The 15856-nt window shown below is 41.8% G+C and overlaps 1 protein-coding gene across 1 annotated transcript; it reads left to right on the top strand.

Annotated features, from left to right (window-relative positions):
- Window positions 1–1140: 1140 nt before the first annotated feature.
- Window positions 1141–1797, top strand: LOC309809329 (protein YAE1 homolog; the record flags this gene model as incomplete). Its single annotated transcript, XM_082630402.1, has 1 exon — window positions 1141–1797. A coding segment is annotated over one exon (657 nt), but the record flags the coding sequence as incomplete, so codon positions are not given.
- Window positions 1798–15856: the final 14059 nt, after the last annotated feature.

Raw genomic sequence — 15856 nt, 5'->3', positions numbered from 1 at the left:
GACAGTATGGTACTGGCACAAAAACAGAAATACAGATCAATGGAACAGGATAGAAAGCCAGGAGATAAACCCATGCACATATGGTCACCTTATCTTTGATAAAGGAGGCAAGAATATAGAATGGAGAAAAGACAGCCTCTTCAATAAGTGGTGCTGGGAAAACTGGACAGCTACATGTAAAAGAATGAGATTAGAACACTCCCTGACACCATGCACAAAAATAAACTGAAAATGGATTAAAGATCTAAATGTAAGGCCAGACACCATAAAACTCTTAGAGGAAAACATAGGCAGAACACTCTGTGACATCAATCACAGCAAGATCCTTTTTGACTCACTTCCTAGAGAAATGGAAATAAAAACAAAAATAAACAAATGAGACCTAATGAAACTTAAAAGCTTTTGCACAGCAAAGGAAACCATAAACAAGATGAAAAGACAACTCTCAGAATAGGAGAAAATATTTGCAAAGGAAGCAACTGACAAAGGATTAATTTCCAGAATTTACAAGCAGCTCAATATCACGAAAACAAACAACCCAATCCAAAAATGGGCAGAAGACCTAAATAGACATTTCTCCAAAGAAGATATACAGATTGCCAACAAACACATGAAAGGATGTCCAACATCACTAATCATTAGAGAAATGCAAATCTAAAGTACAATGAGAGGGCTTCCCAGGTGGCACAGTGGTTGGGGGTCCGCCTGCTGATGCAGGGGACATGGGTTCATGCCCTGGTCCAGGAGGATCCCACATGCCACAGAGCGGCCGGGCCCATGAGCCATGGCCACTGACCCTGCACGTCTGGAGCCTGTGCTCTGCAATGGGAGGGACCGCAGCAGTGGGAGGCCTGTGTTCCACAAAAAAAAAAAAAAAAAAAAAAAGGACAATGAGGTATCACCTCACACCGGACAGAATGACCATCATCAAAAAATCTACAAACAATAAATGCTGGAGAGGGTGTGGAGAAAAGGGAATCTTCTTTCACTGTTGGTGGGAAAGTAAATTGATCCAGCCACTATGGAGAACAGTATGGAGGTTCCTTAAAAAACTAAAAATAGTACTACCATATGACACAGCAATCCCACTACTGGTCATACACCCTGAGAAAACCATAATTTAAAAAGTGTCATGTGCCTTTGGTCCAAGGTCCTGGAGAGGAGGGGTACGTGTTTGATGAGGTAGCTGTCGAGTCGGTCCTGGTGCAGCGGGAATGGCAGAGCCACATGCAGAGACGAGTCAAAGAAGGCTATAGAGATGGAATAGATGCTGGCAAAGCAGTTATTCTTCAACAAGGTTTCAATCAAGGTTATAAGGAAGGTGCAGAAGTCATTATAAACTATGGACAACTCAGAGGAACACTGAGTGCTTTGCTCTCCTGGTGTCACCTTCATGATAATAGTTCGGCTTTGATCAGTAAAATAAATAATCTTCTGGATGCAGTGGGCCAGTGTGAAGACTACGTGCTCATACATCTGAAATCAATCACTCCACAGCCCCATGTTGTAGATTTATTAGACTCCATTCAGGATATGGACCTTTGTCATATAGCTCCAGCTGAGGAAAAGATTGATGAAGCTAAAGGTGAAAGATTCTATGAAAATAATGCTGAGTTTAACAAAAACTGTAGCAAGAATCTTAGTGGGGTAGATTGTTCGTCTTTAGAATGTTGTAGAACAGAGGAGTGTGCACATTCTGAAAACCGAAGCCTCACTTGGATTTTAGAACAGACAGTTAGTTTGGCAAAACAGCTGGGAGTATCAATAGACATATTACAGCACCTCAAACAACTATAAAAATTATCTTCACTTTAATAATGAAAGTAATATTCAGAACATTCTTAGAACATTTTGTTTCTGAACAAGCTAACCAAAATTTGTACTTGTTTCTACATTGAACACTTCACTTGTAAGATTATCCTTCATGGAAGTTTGAAATGTCTTCAAAATTAACACTATTTAATATAAGCCTATTTTCTTTGTCAGTGGTAATATTTATGTGGTTTCAGATATGCTCAGAAATTCCAGTTGTCATCATTTTCAAATTTCTGATCAAAATCAAGCATTTTTGGACTCATTATTAGCAGAAATGAACAAGAATCAGACTGAAGTTAACCCTTGAACAACACAGGTTTTAGGGGTACCCACCCACCATGCAGTCAAAAATCCGCATATTACTTATAGCTGACCCTACATACCTGCAGTTGCGAGTCTCAGATTCAACCAACCTCAGATCGTACTGTACTGTAATATTTACTACTGAAAAAAATCCAAGTATAAGTGGACCCTCAGAATTCAAACCTGTGTGGTTCGAGCATCAAATGTTATTTTGTAAGGACTTAGCCCTACCTTCTGCTCTTATCACATTGTCTTGTGATTAGGACCTCATCAACTAATCAGACCAAAGTTACAAAGAATTACCTAATGACTAAAGTTGTAAATAGACACACATAGATATATATAGATATGTAGACATATATATATACTGAAATTAAGAGGCTAATAAGTATAAAGCTGAAAAAATGTTTACATTGATAATTAAAACAAAATACTAAAGCTTGTTTTAGTTTTTTTTTATTGAGATATAATTGATTTATAATGTTTCAGGTATATAGCAAAGTGATTCAGTTATACCTTTTTTTTTCAGATTTTTTTCCATTATAGGTTATTACAAAATATTGAATATAGTTCCCTGTGCTATATAGTAGGTTCTTTTTGTTTATTTTATATATAGTATTGTGTCTATGTTAATCCCAAACTTCTAATTTATCCCCACCTCCTTTCCCTTTTGGTAACTGTAAGTTTGTTTTCTATGTCTGTGAGTCTATTTCTGTTTTGTAGATAAGTTCATTTGTATCATTTTTTTAGATTCCACATATAAGTGGTATCATACCATATTTGTTAAACTTTGTTTCAGTTTTGCGTTTATTAAAAGTAAGGACACAATTCCGTGAAAAATACTGAAAATACATTTCATGCTAAAGTAAAAAAAAAAAAAAAAAGGTCCATGTACCACAATGTTCATTGCAGCACTATTTACAATAGCCAGGACATGGAAGCATCCTAAGTGTCCATCGACAGATGAATGGATAAAGAAGATGTGGCACATATATACAATGGAATATTACTCCGCCATAAAAAGAAACAAAATTGAGTTATTTGTAGTGAGGTGGATGGACCTAGAGACTGTCATACAGAGTGAAGTAAGTCAGAAAGGGAAAAACAAATAGTGTATGCTAACACATATACATGGAATCTAAAAAAAGAAAATGGTTCTGATGAACCTAGGGGCAGGACAAGAATAAAAACAGAGATGTAGAGAATGGACTTGAGGACACGGGGACGGGAAAGGGTAAGCTGGGACGAAGTGAGAGAGTGGCATGGACATATATATACTACCAAATGTAAAATAGATAGCTAGTGGGAAGCAGCCGCATAGCACAGGGAGATCAGCTCCATGCTTTGTGACCACCTAGAGGGGTGGGATAGGGAGGGTGGGCGGGAGATGCAAGAGGGAGGAGATATGGGGATATACATATGCATATAGCTGATTCACTTTGTTATACAGCAGAAATTAACACAACATTGTAAAGCAATTATACTCCAATAAAGATGTTAAAAATAAAACCAAAGAAACACAAAGCTTTATTAGTTTTGAAAAAAATAGCTTATTACTTATATATGTTCACAACCATATTGTCAATGTGTATTCTCCATTCAGTAGACAACTTTCTTTATTTTGGCCATTATTTGGCTAAGACTCTAATCACAACAACATTTCTTGATGTGTTTGGGATTCAGTGAGCACTGTTCCCATTTCCAGAACCTAAATTTACAGGTGAAGATACTTAGTGTAATTGAACTCAGGTTGGGCTGCTGGTCACTCAACAACCAATAAATCGAGGGGCAAGCTTTGGTAGAGAAGAAAGATGCTTTATCCAGAAAAGCTGGCAATCTGGGGAGAAGGTGGACTTGCATCCAGAGACCAACTCCCAAGATTTTGCTCAGCCAGGACAATTTTTAAAGAAAAAAATGGGAAACAATCTCAGTTAACCATTAAGGCAGGAGGTCATTTTTCCATTGCGTGCAGGACCGCTGACTTCTACCGATCTTCCTTGGGATGCTGTCTTGCTCATGTGGTCCACCTTTAGTTGGATGCTCTCTTGGCTCTGTGGTTTGCCTGCACCCACAGGGTCCACCTGCAAATTTTCCTAGGGGAATCTAGGGGTAGAGAGTCAGTCATTCTTTACTTAATTCTTCATTCTTATTCCTGCTTATCCAGGAAAGGAATCAACACGTTAGGCAAGGTATTACGTATATTTAGAAAAGCAGAAATCAGGAGCTAAGTTAAATGTAGCCTAGTGATCTCATCTTTATGATTAAGGTGTAAGAAAAACAAAGATGAACAAACAGAAAAGGGGCAAAGGAGCTGCTTAGCAAATCATATAGAGAGTCAGCTTCCTGGAGCATAGGATGTGGATGCCTCCACGTGCATAGGTGTGTGCAGGGTTGCTGGACTATATCCCAATGATGCTAATTTATGAGAGGCAGTTGGCTGGCATTCAGGATGGTATTTTGGAGGGTTGGCCTGAGGAATTGGTGAAGATCATGGTTGGTCTTGGTGTCCTCACCCCATCCCCATTCTGTACTTTAGGTTGATGGGGTGAAAGAGGAGGAGAGCTCATGCTTTCACCTGTATTCAGTGACTCATATGTTCCCTTTCTTTTCCAAAACCTACACCCAGGAACCATTTGATAGCAGAAGTCAGTTACTAAAATCTGTGTGAATACATGAAAGGTGTCAGGTCCCAGGTATATTTTCATTTAACATTTTACTTTAAATGGGGTATGGTTTGCCTTTGAAGGAACATCAGCTACGGTTACTAGTTGGGGCTGGAGCACTTTTGTGGTGTTCTGCACACAAGTTCTGGTCTATGGAAGAAAACTGGCTGCATAGATAGCACAAAGAATGCTCACCTGCTTGAATGACAATTATGCAAAATAAGGGTGCCGACCCTTTGCACACAGCACAAGAGAGTAAAGTGCACCAGACGAGGAAAGGGCAAGGTTTCATAATTGGCTGTAAAGCATCTTTACAGCCATTTCCCCAGGCTCTGTTTTCACAGTGGAGAAAATAGCTTCTTAAATGACTAACACAGTCATAGCTATGTTTTTTGTCTTCAAAAGAGCATGAGATATTTTGTTGAATATGTGTGGAAACATATTTCTGTGTGCATTTAAAACCAAACATTAACAAAAGCATAGAAGATGCTTTGTTTTCTTTTCTTGCACTTAGCCCCTTGCATGCCACCTATTTCTAGGTAAAATTACAGAAGTGGGATCATCATGGTACATATATATGGGTGTGCACAGTATCTTAGATAAGGTGTCGCATATGTTACACAGATAAAAGCGAGTTATGGGTAAAAATGACATCCTCCCCTCCACCCCATAGTTTTTGAGTTTGCCTGCTAGTTCTGAGAGCAGAGAATGAAAGAAGTTCAAAAAGACAAAATCAATTGTATATCTGGAGAACAGGGAAGGATTAGACAAGGAAAGAAAATAGGTGGTTCATGAGAGACGAAAGCCCAGACTGAGTTCTTTGGAAATTTGGGGGTAGTTTTGAGAGACGGGGGGAGACGTGAGAAGTCTGGCCACACTCTGGCGTGGAGGGCACTGGAGAGTCAGGAGATGATGTTTAGGATGTTTTTTTCTGGCTTCTGTGATCCCTTTCCCACTTTGAACTTTGCTAAGAGGTTGCAGGGAAGATTTATTTATTTATTTTTCCATATGCATTGATAATTCATATTGTCATTTTTTCCTGGGTAACTGTGATTCTGTACTGAGATGGAGCACAAGGCAAGGCAGCTTTTCTAAAAGGCACCCATCTTCTCCCAGAGCCTCGGAAGATCATGGCTCTGCTGTCACCTTGACCTTCTTCAGTGAGACCCATTTAGACTTTGGAGCTCTGGGACTGTAAGGTAATACATTTGTATTTTAAGCCACTGAGTTTGTGGTAATTTGTTACAGCAGCAATAAAAAATGAATACAGTGGATGTTCACTATCTCTCTGGAGAATGATTTGCTGTTGGTTGAATGTGTAACCATGGCTAGTAAGGTTGTATCCCCAGAGCTATACCGGGCTTGGCATGTAGAAACTGACCAGCAGGATCGACAAGGATTTATTGAATGAGTGAGTGAATGAATGAATGAATGAATGATGATGACGTTTATATGCTTTTGTCTTTATTGTTTCTTTGATGTAGGCAATGGCTGGAATCAAAATACTGGAGTTCTCAGCCATGTAGGTAATGCTTGGTGTGTCCCCGGTCAGGTCTACACATGTATTTTGACCATCACCATCCAGCCTCTGGACACCAGGAAGTGGCAATCTTCTGTGTTCCCTTTCTTTTCTATGATTTAACAATCATACCTTGTTACTTGGTCAGGGTCATATACTTAGATTTCACCTCTGACTAAAGTCTCAAGTTTAGATTTTAAGCACGCAGGGGTCTGTGGGGTATAAAAATAAGTAAAATGAATAAAACTAAAAATTTCATAAAATTGTTAGTGTGCTTAAATCAAATAAATGCTACGTTTTCTTTAGCCAGTCAATTTCTAATGGAAATGTAATACGTGTTTTTAAATGTAAAGAATTATCCTTAGGCTACCAAATTTTCTTTATTTCCATAGAAAATAGAAATAGTGAGCTTAGAGCCAAATTGCAGGGAGTTACATTCAGTTCAGCTCAATTTATTACATATTTAATGGGCGCTGATTGTTTTCAGGGCTTGAGCTCAGAGAAGGATTAAGGGCACCTGTCCTTGCCCAGGAGCACGTCAGGCTAGTGCCAGATCTAGACACACTGGGTCTTCTAAAAAGTCTGCTTTCTGTGGACACTGACCACACGTCAGCCTAGGGCAGCCCTGCTCAGTCAAAATTCAGAATAGTCAGCAAGAGGCAGAGGTGGAAGTCTTCAGAAAACCCACTAGTAATTGAAAATGTTTCTATTATCTACTGTTGCTTCACTGAAGCACCCCAAGACTTAGTGGTTTAAAACAACAGCTGCTTTATGACCCCCTGCAGTTCTGTGGGCTGGCAGGGTTCAGCTTGGTGGTTCTAATGTCTGTGTCCTTTGGTTGCACTCAGATGGCCAGTGGGTCCTCCAGGTTCCACGTGGCAGGAGGCGTCGGCCTCTCTCCCTCTCCTAGTCTCAGGCCTCTTGTCTTCACTTGACCTCTTCCCTTCTTGAAAGGGAAATGAAAAGGACCTCATGGTTCTCTAGAGTTAATCCAGAACCCCGGTGGACCTTTGTAAACTGAGCTGAGGTGGTCAGACTTTACCCTCCAGGCAACGGTGAACCAGACCGGACTTTGAAGCAGGGGAGTGGCATGATTAGAGCTGCTCTCAAAAGTTCCCTCCGATGAGGAAATAAAAAAACAAAGTGTTTGACCAAGCAGTTCACAGAGGGTGGAAGGAAGCAGGGGGGAGCGGAAGGAGAGGGGGTAATTATAACCGGCCAAGAAAATTCGCAAGTAATTTGAAAATGTGAAACCCCTAGGATAGAAGTAAGCAGCTCCTATGAAATAGATTCTCTCCTATTCATGTTTAAACATGAAATACTAATCACAGTCGGCTGGGAGGGACAGATACCTCAATAGAAAATTGAAATTAACAGTTAGTTCTTACTGAGCATTTATCATGGGACTTTCTGAGCCTTTTTCACATATTAGCTCGTATGATCCACGCAACGATTTTATGAAGCAGATTCTGTTTTGCGTCCATCTTTCAGACCAAAAAAAAAAATGAGGCACAGAGAGGCGTTAGTTGATTTTCCCAGGGTCATTTAACTAGTAGTTGACCGAACTGGTGGTTGAATTTAGGCAGCTTGGGCTCTCAAACACAGCCCTGTGCTGCCACCTTGTGGTTGAAGTTGGAAGTGCAATAATAGAGGTGTGCCCCCGCCAGTCCGCCTGGGGACTTCAGAGCAGGCTCCCTGGAGGATGTGACCTTGAAGCAGAAATTAGAAAGGTTGGGCTGGAAGGCATTCCAGGCAGAGGCAGCAACACACTGCAAGGCACAAAGGCTACAGTCAAGGCGCCCTGCGTGGGTAACATGACAAATCTGCCTATCTTTTCCTTTTCTTCTGGGAGAAGATCCTTGTATATTTCTAGGACTGAAAGCGAAACCGGCCCTCCCACAGGGTCTCAGAACTTCCTGACGTGGTTGGGATACTGGGGTTACCAGTGCACAGAAGGCCGTTTTGGAAAATGTGCACGTGAATGTGGAGAGAAAGAGCCCATTCTTAGTGTCATATAGCTTTGTCAAGTGGAAAACCAGGGATGTGAATGGAAGAGAATCAACCCTCCTCCCCAGGACCCCCAGCCTTTGTCTTTCGTCACAGACACGCTGCAGCCTCGGTGACACTTGCTCTATTTCCCCTGCTTCCTCGGAGGAGTGTGCAGTGTGGTGGGCTAACGTGGGGCTGCCAGGGGGAACCTTACATTGAGTCCATGTGCTGCCAGCCTGAAAGTTCCACGAGGTTATTTTAGGCCAACAAGTTTGGACACGTGGATCAGTAGCCTTGACAAGAGTTTTTGGCCAAGACAGGAAACTGGGTGCTCTGGGTGGGATTAGATCAGGGAGGTCTTTTTTGGAGCCAAAGGGTCAATCCCAGTTGACCTGTGAGAATGACCAGTCTTGTCATTTCCTGTGCGTATTATCCCCAAGTGTTTTGGGTCTCGGGTCTTGACAAAAGGATGACTGTAAGGCATTGTTATGAGCTGAAATGTGTCCTCCCCACAAAATTCATATATTCACGTCCCGACCCTAATACCTGAGAATGAACTGTACTTGGACATAGGATCTCTAAAGAGATAATTAAGGTTAAATGAGGTCATCAGGGTGGGCCTTAATCCAATATGACTGGTGTCCTAAGAACAGGAGGTTAGGACACAATACCCCAAGAGGAAAGACCATGTAAAGACACTGTAGGGAGGTGGCCATCTGCCAGCTCCTGGGAGAAGTCTCAGCAGACATCAACCACGCTGGCACCTTGATCTGAGACTTCCAGCCTCCACAACTGTGAGACAATAAATTTTTGTTTTTTAAGTTAACCAGTTTGTGGTACTCTGTTATGGCAGCCCAAGCAAATTAATACAGGCATCTTTGTGAAATGATAACTCACAGTGATAATGAGTGACTAATGTGAATAGTTTCTCTGATAGACTCTAGGTCATCTAATGCCTAACATTTTATCCCGTTGATGGGGGAGCTTAGGGAGCTTTACTGCCATTAACCCTTTTTCTGTCAGTGTCAAGACCTCATCCGGAGTTTGCAAGGGCAGGTCATTTAGAGCAAGGGTTGGAAACCATGGCCCACGGGCTAAATCTGACCTGCCACCTGCTTTTAGTTGGCCCATGAGCTAAGATCAGTTTTTACATCTTAATTGGTTGGAAGAAAGTCAAGGGAAAATAATACTTTGTGATGTGAAAAGTATATGAAATTCAAATTTCAGTGTCATCAATTTCACTGGAACCCAGAGTTTCCCATTCAGGCGGTTGTCATCTGTGGACTCTTGTGCTACAATGGCAGAGTTGAGTAGTTGTGACCTAGACCCTATGACCTGCAACGCCTAAAAAATTTAGTCTGGCACTTTGTAGAAAAAGTTTGCCACCCCCTGATCTGAGTACAGCATCAGCCAGTGACTAAAAGATGGCTTTCCCTGGGATAGTTGTTTTCTTCCACAGACCACATGGCTTCAGGACAGAGGCGGGAGTGGGGCTTGAGCAAAATGAGCCTGGAAGAGTCGGCAGGGGTCGGGCCACCCAGGGCTTGGGGATTTGTTAAGAAATTTGTCTTTATCCAAACACCAGTGGGAAGCCATGACTGTGCAGTAAATATTACTCCTCCAGGACAAGTAGGCCAGGTGCTTAAAAATCACTTATTGAACTGATCTAAGAGGAGAAAAATCCTTTCTTACACCTGACTTTTGGATGGATTCTTGACAAGAGATGAATTCTTCTCCACCATTTGTGCAGTGAACTGCCAGAAAACAGACTGCAGTCCTAAGAATAGTGCTGCAAATGCACTGTGGTGTGTGGGTGGGTGAGTGGAGGGGGAAGGACCACTTCTCCAGGATGCCTGCAGACCCTTCACTCTGTCCAGCAGCTTTTGACTACAGTCTCAGCCCAGGTGGAGATACATCCCCTCCTGACCCCTAAAATCCCACTGTGCTGTCTGGGTGAAAGTGAGCTGTTTCCCCTAACTGATAACCCCTGGCTGACTGTTGAGAACCATTTTCTTGAGAACCATTATATATGTATATATACATATGTATATGTAATGATTCTTAAGAAAAAAATGCGTGTGCACGCATACACACACTCACACACAAGGATCTGAAGGACAGAGAGAAAACTGCCTTATAGGACTTCACAGATTCTTCATGCATTGAAAGCTTGCATGGACTCTAATACATTACTTTCTTTCCTTGGGGCAAAGCCAATGTTTAAGAAGAGTTTGCAACTTTGGGATACCAGTTTTAGGTAGAAAACCCACAGGTTAACGTCTAGAAGGCTGATGCAATTAAAGATGAAGATTATTTAAAGAGAAAGACACTCTTGTGTGCCTGATGTAATGAACAACCAAGCAACGCAGCGTGGGTAAGGCACAGCTAGCTCACATTTGCTAGAAATAAGCTTTGTGGTTTTAGAACGCTGCTTGGTTCAGTTTCTCCACTGGTTTTGAAAAATAACAGTGTTTGCTTATACCAGGGGTGGAGTGGGAACCTTTGTTTAAGTGGGTGGAACAAACTGCAGACTGTTGGGCCAGTGATGAGACGTATTGGTCTCAAATGTCAAGAAATATCAACATTTTTCCTCTTCTCACATTACTCCCCCCAGTTATAAGACATTAATTTTTATTGCCTTCAGGTACAATAGGGGAGGCCTCAAAAGAGCTTTCATATGAAATGGGAGTCTCACTGGTTGATTATTCTCTAACAAATGCCTTTAACCATTGTCAGCTTTCTTCAGTCTTACTACTCAGCTGTTTCTATTTAGTAAGTAGCAGAATAGGGGGAGACCTTCAAGATGGCGGAAGATTAAGGCGGAGATCACCTTCCTCCCCACAAATACATCAGAAATACATCTACACGTGGAACAACTCCTACAGAACACCTACTGAACGCTGGCAGAAGACCTCAGACGTCCCAAAAGGCAAGAAACTCCCCACGTACTTGGGTGGGGCAAAAGAAAAAAGAATAAACAGAGACAAAAGAATAGGGACGGGACCTGCACCAGTGGGAGGGAGCCGTGAAGGAGGAAAGGTTTCCACACACTAGAAGCCCCTTCGCGGGCGGAGACTGCGGGTGGCGGAGGGGGGAAGCTTCGGAGCCACAGAGGAGAGCGCAGCAACAGGGGTGCGGAGGGCAAAGCGGAGAGATTCCCGCACAGAGGATCGGTGCCGACCGGCACTCACCAGCCCGAGAGGCTTGTCTGCTCCACCGCCGGGGCGGGCGGGGCTGGGAGCTGAGGCTCGGGTTTCGGGTTTCAGTCGGAGCGCAGGGAGAGGACTGGGGTTGGCGGCGTGAACACAGCCTGCAGGGGGTTAGTGCGCCACGGCTGGCCGGGAGGGAGTCCGGGAAAGTCTGGAGCTGCCGAAGAGACAAGACTTTTTCTTCCCTCTTTGTTTCCTGGTGCGCGAGGAGAGGGGATTAAGAGCGCTGCTTAAAGGAGCTCCAGAGACGGGCGTGAGCCGCGGCTAAAAGCGCGGACCCCAGAGACGGGCATGGGATGGTGGGGCTGCTGCTAGAGCCACCAAGAAGCCTGTGTGCGAGCACAGGTTACTCTCCACACCCCCCTTCCGGGGAGCCTGTGAACCCACCACTGCCAGGGTCCCGGGATCCAGGGACAACTTCCCCGGGAGATCACAAGGCGCGCCCCAGGCTGGTGCAACGGCCGGCCGCAGCCTCGCCCCGCACTCCGTACCCCTCCCTTCCCCAGGCCTGAGTGAGCCGGAGTCCCCGAGTCAGCTGCTCCTTTAACCCTGTCCTGTCTGAGCGAAGAACAGACGCCCTCAGGCGACCTACACACGGAGGCGGGGCCAGATCCAAAGCTGAACCCCGGGAGCTGTGCGAGCAAAGAAGAGAAAGGAAAATCTCTCCCAGCAGCCTCAGGAGCAGCGGATTAAATCTCTACTATCCACTTGAGGTACCCTGCGGAATACCCTAATAGACAACAAATCATCCCAAATTGAGGAGGTGGACTTTGGGAGCAACGATATATATATCCATTTTTTTTTCTTTTTGTGAGTGTGTAAGTGTATGCGTCTTTGTGCGGTTTTGTCTGTATACCTTTGCTTTTACCATTTGTCCTAGGGTTCTGTCTGTCCGTTTCCTTTAGTTTTTTTAATATAATTTTTAGCGCTTGTTAAAATTGGTGGATTTGTTTTTTGGTTTTGTTGCTCTCTTTTTTCTTTCTTTCTATTTTCCTTATTTTTATTCCTTTTCAATTTTTTAAATAATTAGTATTTTTAATATTAATAACATTATTTTATTTTTTTCTTTCTTTCTTTTTTCTCCCTTTTCTTCTGAGCCGTGTGTCTGACAGGGTCTTGGTGCTCTGGCCGGGTGTCAGGCTTGTGCCTCTGAGGTGGGAGAGCTGAGTTCAGGACATTGGTCTACCAGAGGCCTCCCAGCTCCACGTAATATCAAACAGCGAAAGCTCTCACAGAGGTCTCCATCTCAGTGCTAAGACCCAGCTCCACTCAACGACCAGCAAGCTACAGTGCTGGACAACCCATGCCAAACAACTAGCAAGACAGGAACACAAACCTATCCATTAGCAGAGAGGCTGCCTAAAATCATAATAAGGTCACAGACACCCCAAAACACACCACCGGACGTGGACATGCCCACCAGAGAGACAAGATCCAGCCTCATCTACTAGAATACAGGCACCAGTCCCCTCCACCAGGAAGCCTACACAACCCACTGAACCAAACTTAGCCACTGGGGGCAGACAGCAGAAACAACGGGAACTATGAACCTGCAGCCTGCGAAAAGGAGAAACCCAAACACAGTAAGTTAAGCAAAATGAGAAGACAGAGAAACACACAGCAGATGAAGGAGCAAGGTAAAAATGCACCAGACCAAACAAATGAAGAGGAAATAGGCAGTCTACCTGAAAATGAATTCAGTGTAATAATAGTAAAGGTGATCGAAAAACTTGGAAATAGAATGGAGAAAATACAGGAAACGTTTAACAAGGAACTACAAGAACTAAAGAGCAAACAAACAATGATGGAAAAGAAAATAGATGAAATTAAAAATTCTCTAGAAGGAATCAATAGCAGATTAACTGAAGCAGAAGAACGGATAGGTGAACTGGAAGATAAAATAGTGGAAATAACTACTGCAGAGCAGAATAAAGAAAAAAGAATGACAAGAATTGAGGACAGTCACAGAGACCTCTGGGACAACATTAAACACACCAACATTCGAATTATAGTGGTCCCAGATGAAAAAGAGAAAAAGAAAGGGACTGGGAAAATATTTGAAGAGATTATAGTTGAAAACTTCCCTAATATGGGAAAGGAAATAGTTAATCAAGTCCAGGAAGCACAGAGAGTCCCATACAGGATAAACTCAAGGAGAAACATGCCAAAACATATATTAATCTAACTATCAAAAATTAAATACAAAGAAAAAATATTAAAAGCAATAAAGGAAAAACAACAAATAACATACAAGGGAATCCCCATAAAGTTAACAGCTGATCTTTCAGCAGAAACTCTGCAAGCCAGAAGGGAGTGGCAGGACATATTTAAAGTGATGAAAGGGAAAAAAAACTGGCAACCAAGATTACTCTACCCAGCAAGGATCTCATTCAGATTCGACGGACAAATTAAAACCTTTACAGACAAGCAAAAGCTAAAGAATTCAGCACCACCAAACCAGCTCTACAACAAATACTAAAGGAACTTCTCTAAGCAGGAAACAAAAGAGAAGGAAAAAACCTACAAAAACAAAACCAAAACAATTAAGAAAATGGTACTAGGAACATACATATCGATAATTACCTTAAATGTAAATGGATTAAATGCTCCAACTAAAAGACGGAGACTGGCTGAATGGACACAAAAACAAGACCCATACCTTTGCTGTCTACAAGAGACCCACTTCAGACCTAGGGACACATAAAGACTGAAAGTGAGGGGGTGGAAAAAGATATTCCATGCAAATGGAAATCAAAAGCAAGCTGGGGTAGAAATTCTCATATCAGACAAAATAGACTTTAAAATAAAGACTATTACAAGAGACAAAGCAGGACACTACATAATGATCAAAGGATCAATCCAAAAAGAAGATATAACAATTGTAAATATTTATGCATCCAACATAGGAGCACCTCAATACATAAGGCAAATGCTAACAGCCATAAAAGGGGAAATCGACAGTAACACAATCATAGTAGGGAACTTTAACACCCCACTTTCACCAGTGGACAAATCATCCAAAATGAAAATAAATAAGGAAACACAAGCTTTAAATGATACATTAAAAAAGATGGATTTAATGGATATTTGTAGGACATTCATCCAAAAACAACAGAATACGCTTTCTTCTCAAGTGCTCATGGAACATTCACGAGGATAGGTCATATTGGGTCACAAATCAAGCCTTGGTAAATTTAAGAAAATTGAAATTGTATCAAGTATCTTTTCTGACCACAACACTATGAGACTAGATATCAATTACAGGAAAAAATCTGTAAAAAATACAAACACATGAAGGCTAAACAAAACACTATTTAATAACCAAGAGATCACTGAAGAAATCAAAGGGGAAATCAAAAAATACCTAGAAAAAAAATGACAATGAAAACACAACGACCCAAAACCTATAGGATGCAGCAAAAGCAATTCTAAGAGGGAAGTTTATAGCGATACAATCCTACCTCAAGGAACAGGAAACATCTCAAATAAACAACCTAACCTTACACCTAAAGCAATTAGAGAAAGAAGAACAACAACAAAAAAAACCCCCAGCGTTAGCAGAAGGAAAGAAATCATAAAGATCAGATCAGAAATAAATGAAAAAGAAATGAAGGAAACAATAGCAAAGATCAATAAAACTAAAAGCTGGTTCTTTGAGAAGATAAAAAAAATTGATAAACCATTAGCCAGACTCATCAAGAAAAAAAGGGAGAAGACTCAAATCAATAGAATTAGAAATGAAAAAGGAGAACTAACAACTGACACTGCAGAAATATAAAGTATCATGAGAGATTACTACAAGCAACTCTATGCCAATAAAATGGACAACCTGGAAGAAATGGACAAATTCTTAGAAAAGCACAACCTTCCAAGACTGAACCAGGAAAAAATAGAAAATATAAACAGACCAATCACAAGCACTGAAATTGAGACTGTGATTAAAAATCTTCCAACAAACAAAATCTCAGGACCGGATGGCTTCACATGTGAATTCTCTCAAATATTTGGAGAAGAGCTAACACCTGTCTTTCTCAAACTCTTCCAAAATACAGCAGAGGGAGGAACACTCCCAAACTCATTCTACGAAGCCACCATCACCTTGATACCAAAACCAGAAAAATATGTCACAAAGAAAGAAAACTACAGGCCAATATCTCTGATGAACTTAGATGCAAAAATCCTCAACAAAATACTGGCAAACAGAGTCCAACAGTATGTTAAAAGGATCATACACCATGATCAAGTGGGGTTTATCCCAGGAATGCAAGGATTCTTCAATATATGCAAATCAATCAATGTGATACACCATATTAACAAACTGAAGGATAAAAACCATATGATCATCTCAATAGATGCAG

Source organism: Mesoplodon mirus, assembly GCF_964341445.2.
Source record: "Mesoplodon mirus genome assembly, chromosome: 8".
Lineage (NCBI taxonomy): Eukaryota > Metazoa > Chordata > Mammalia > Artiodactyla > Ziphiidae > Mesoplodon > Mesoplodon mirus.
The sequence above is the reverse complement of the archived record's forward strand: the minus strand, read 5'-3'. Positions and strand labels throughout refer to the sequence as shown.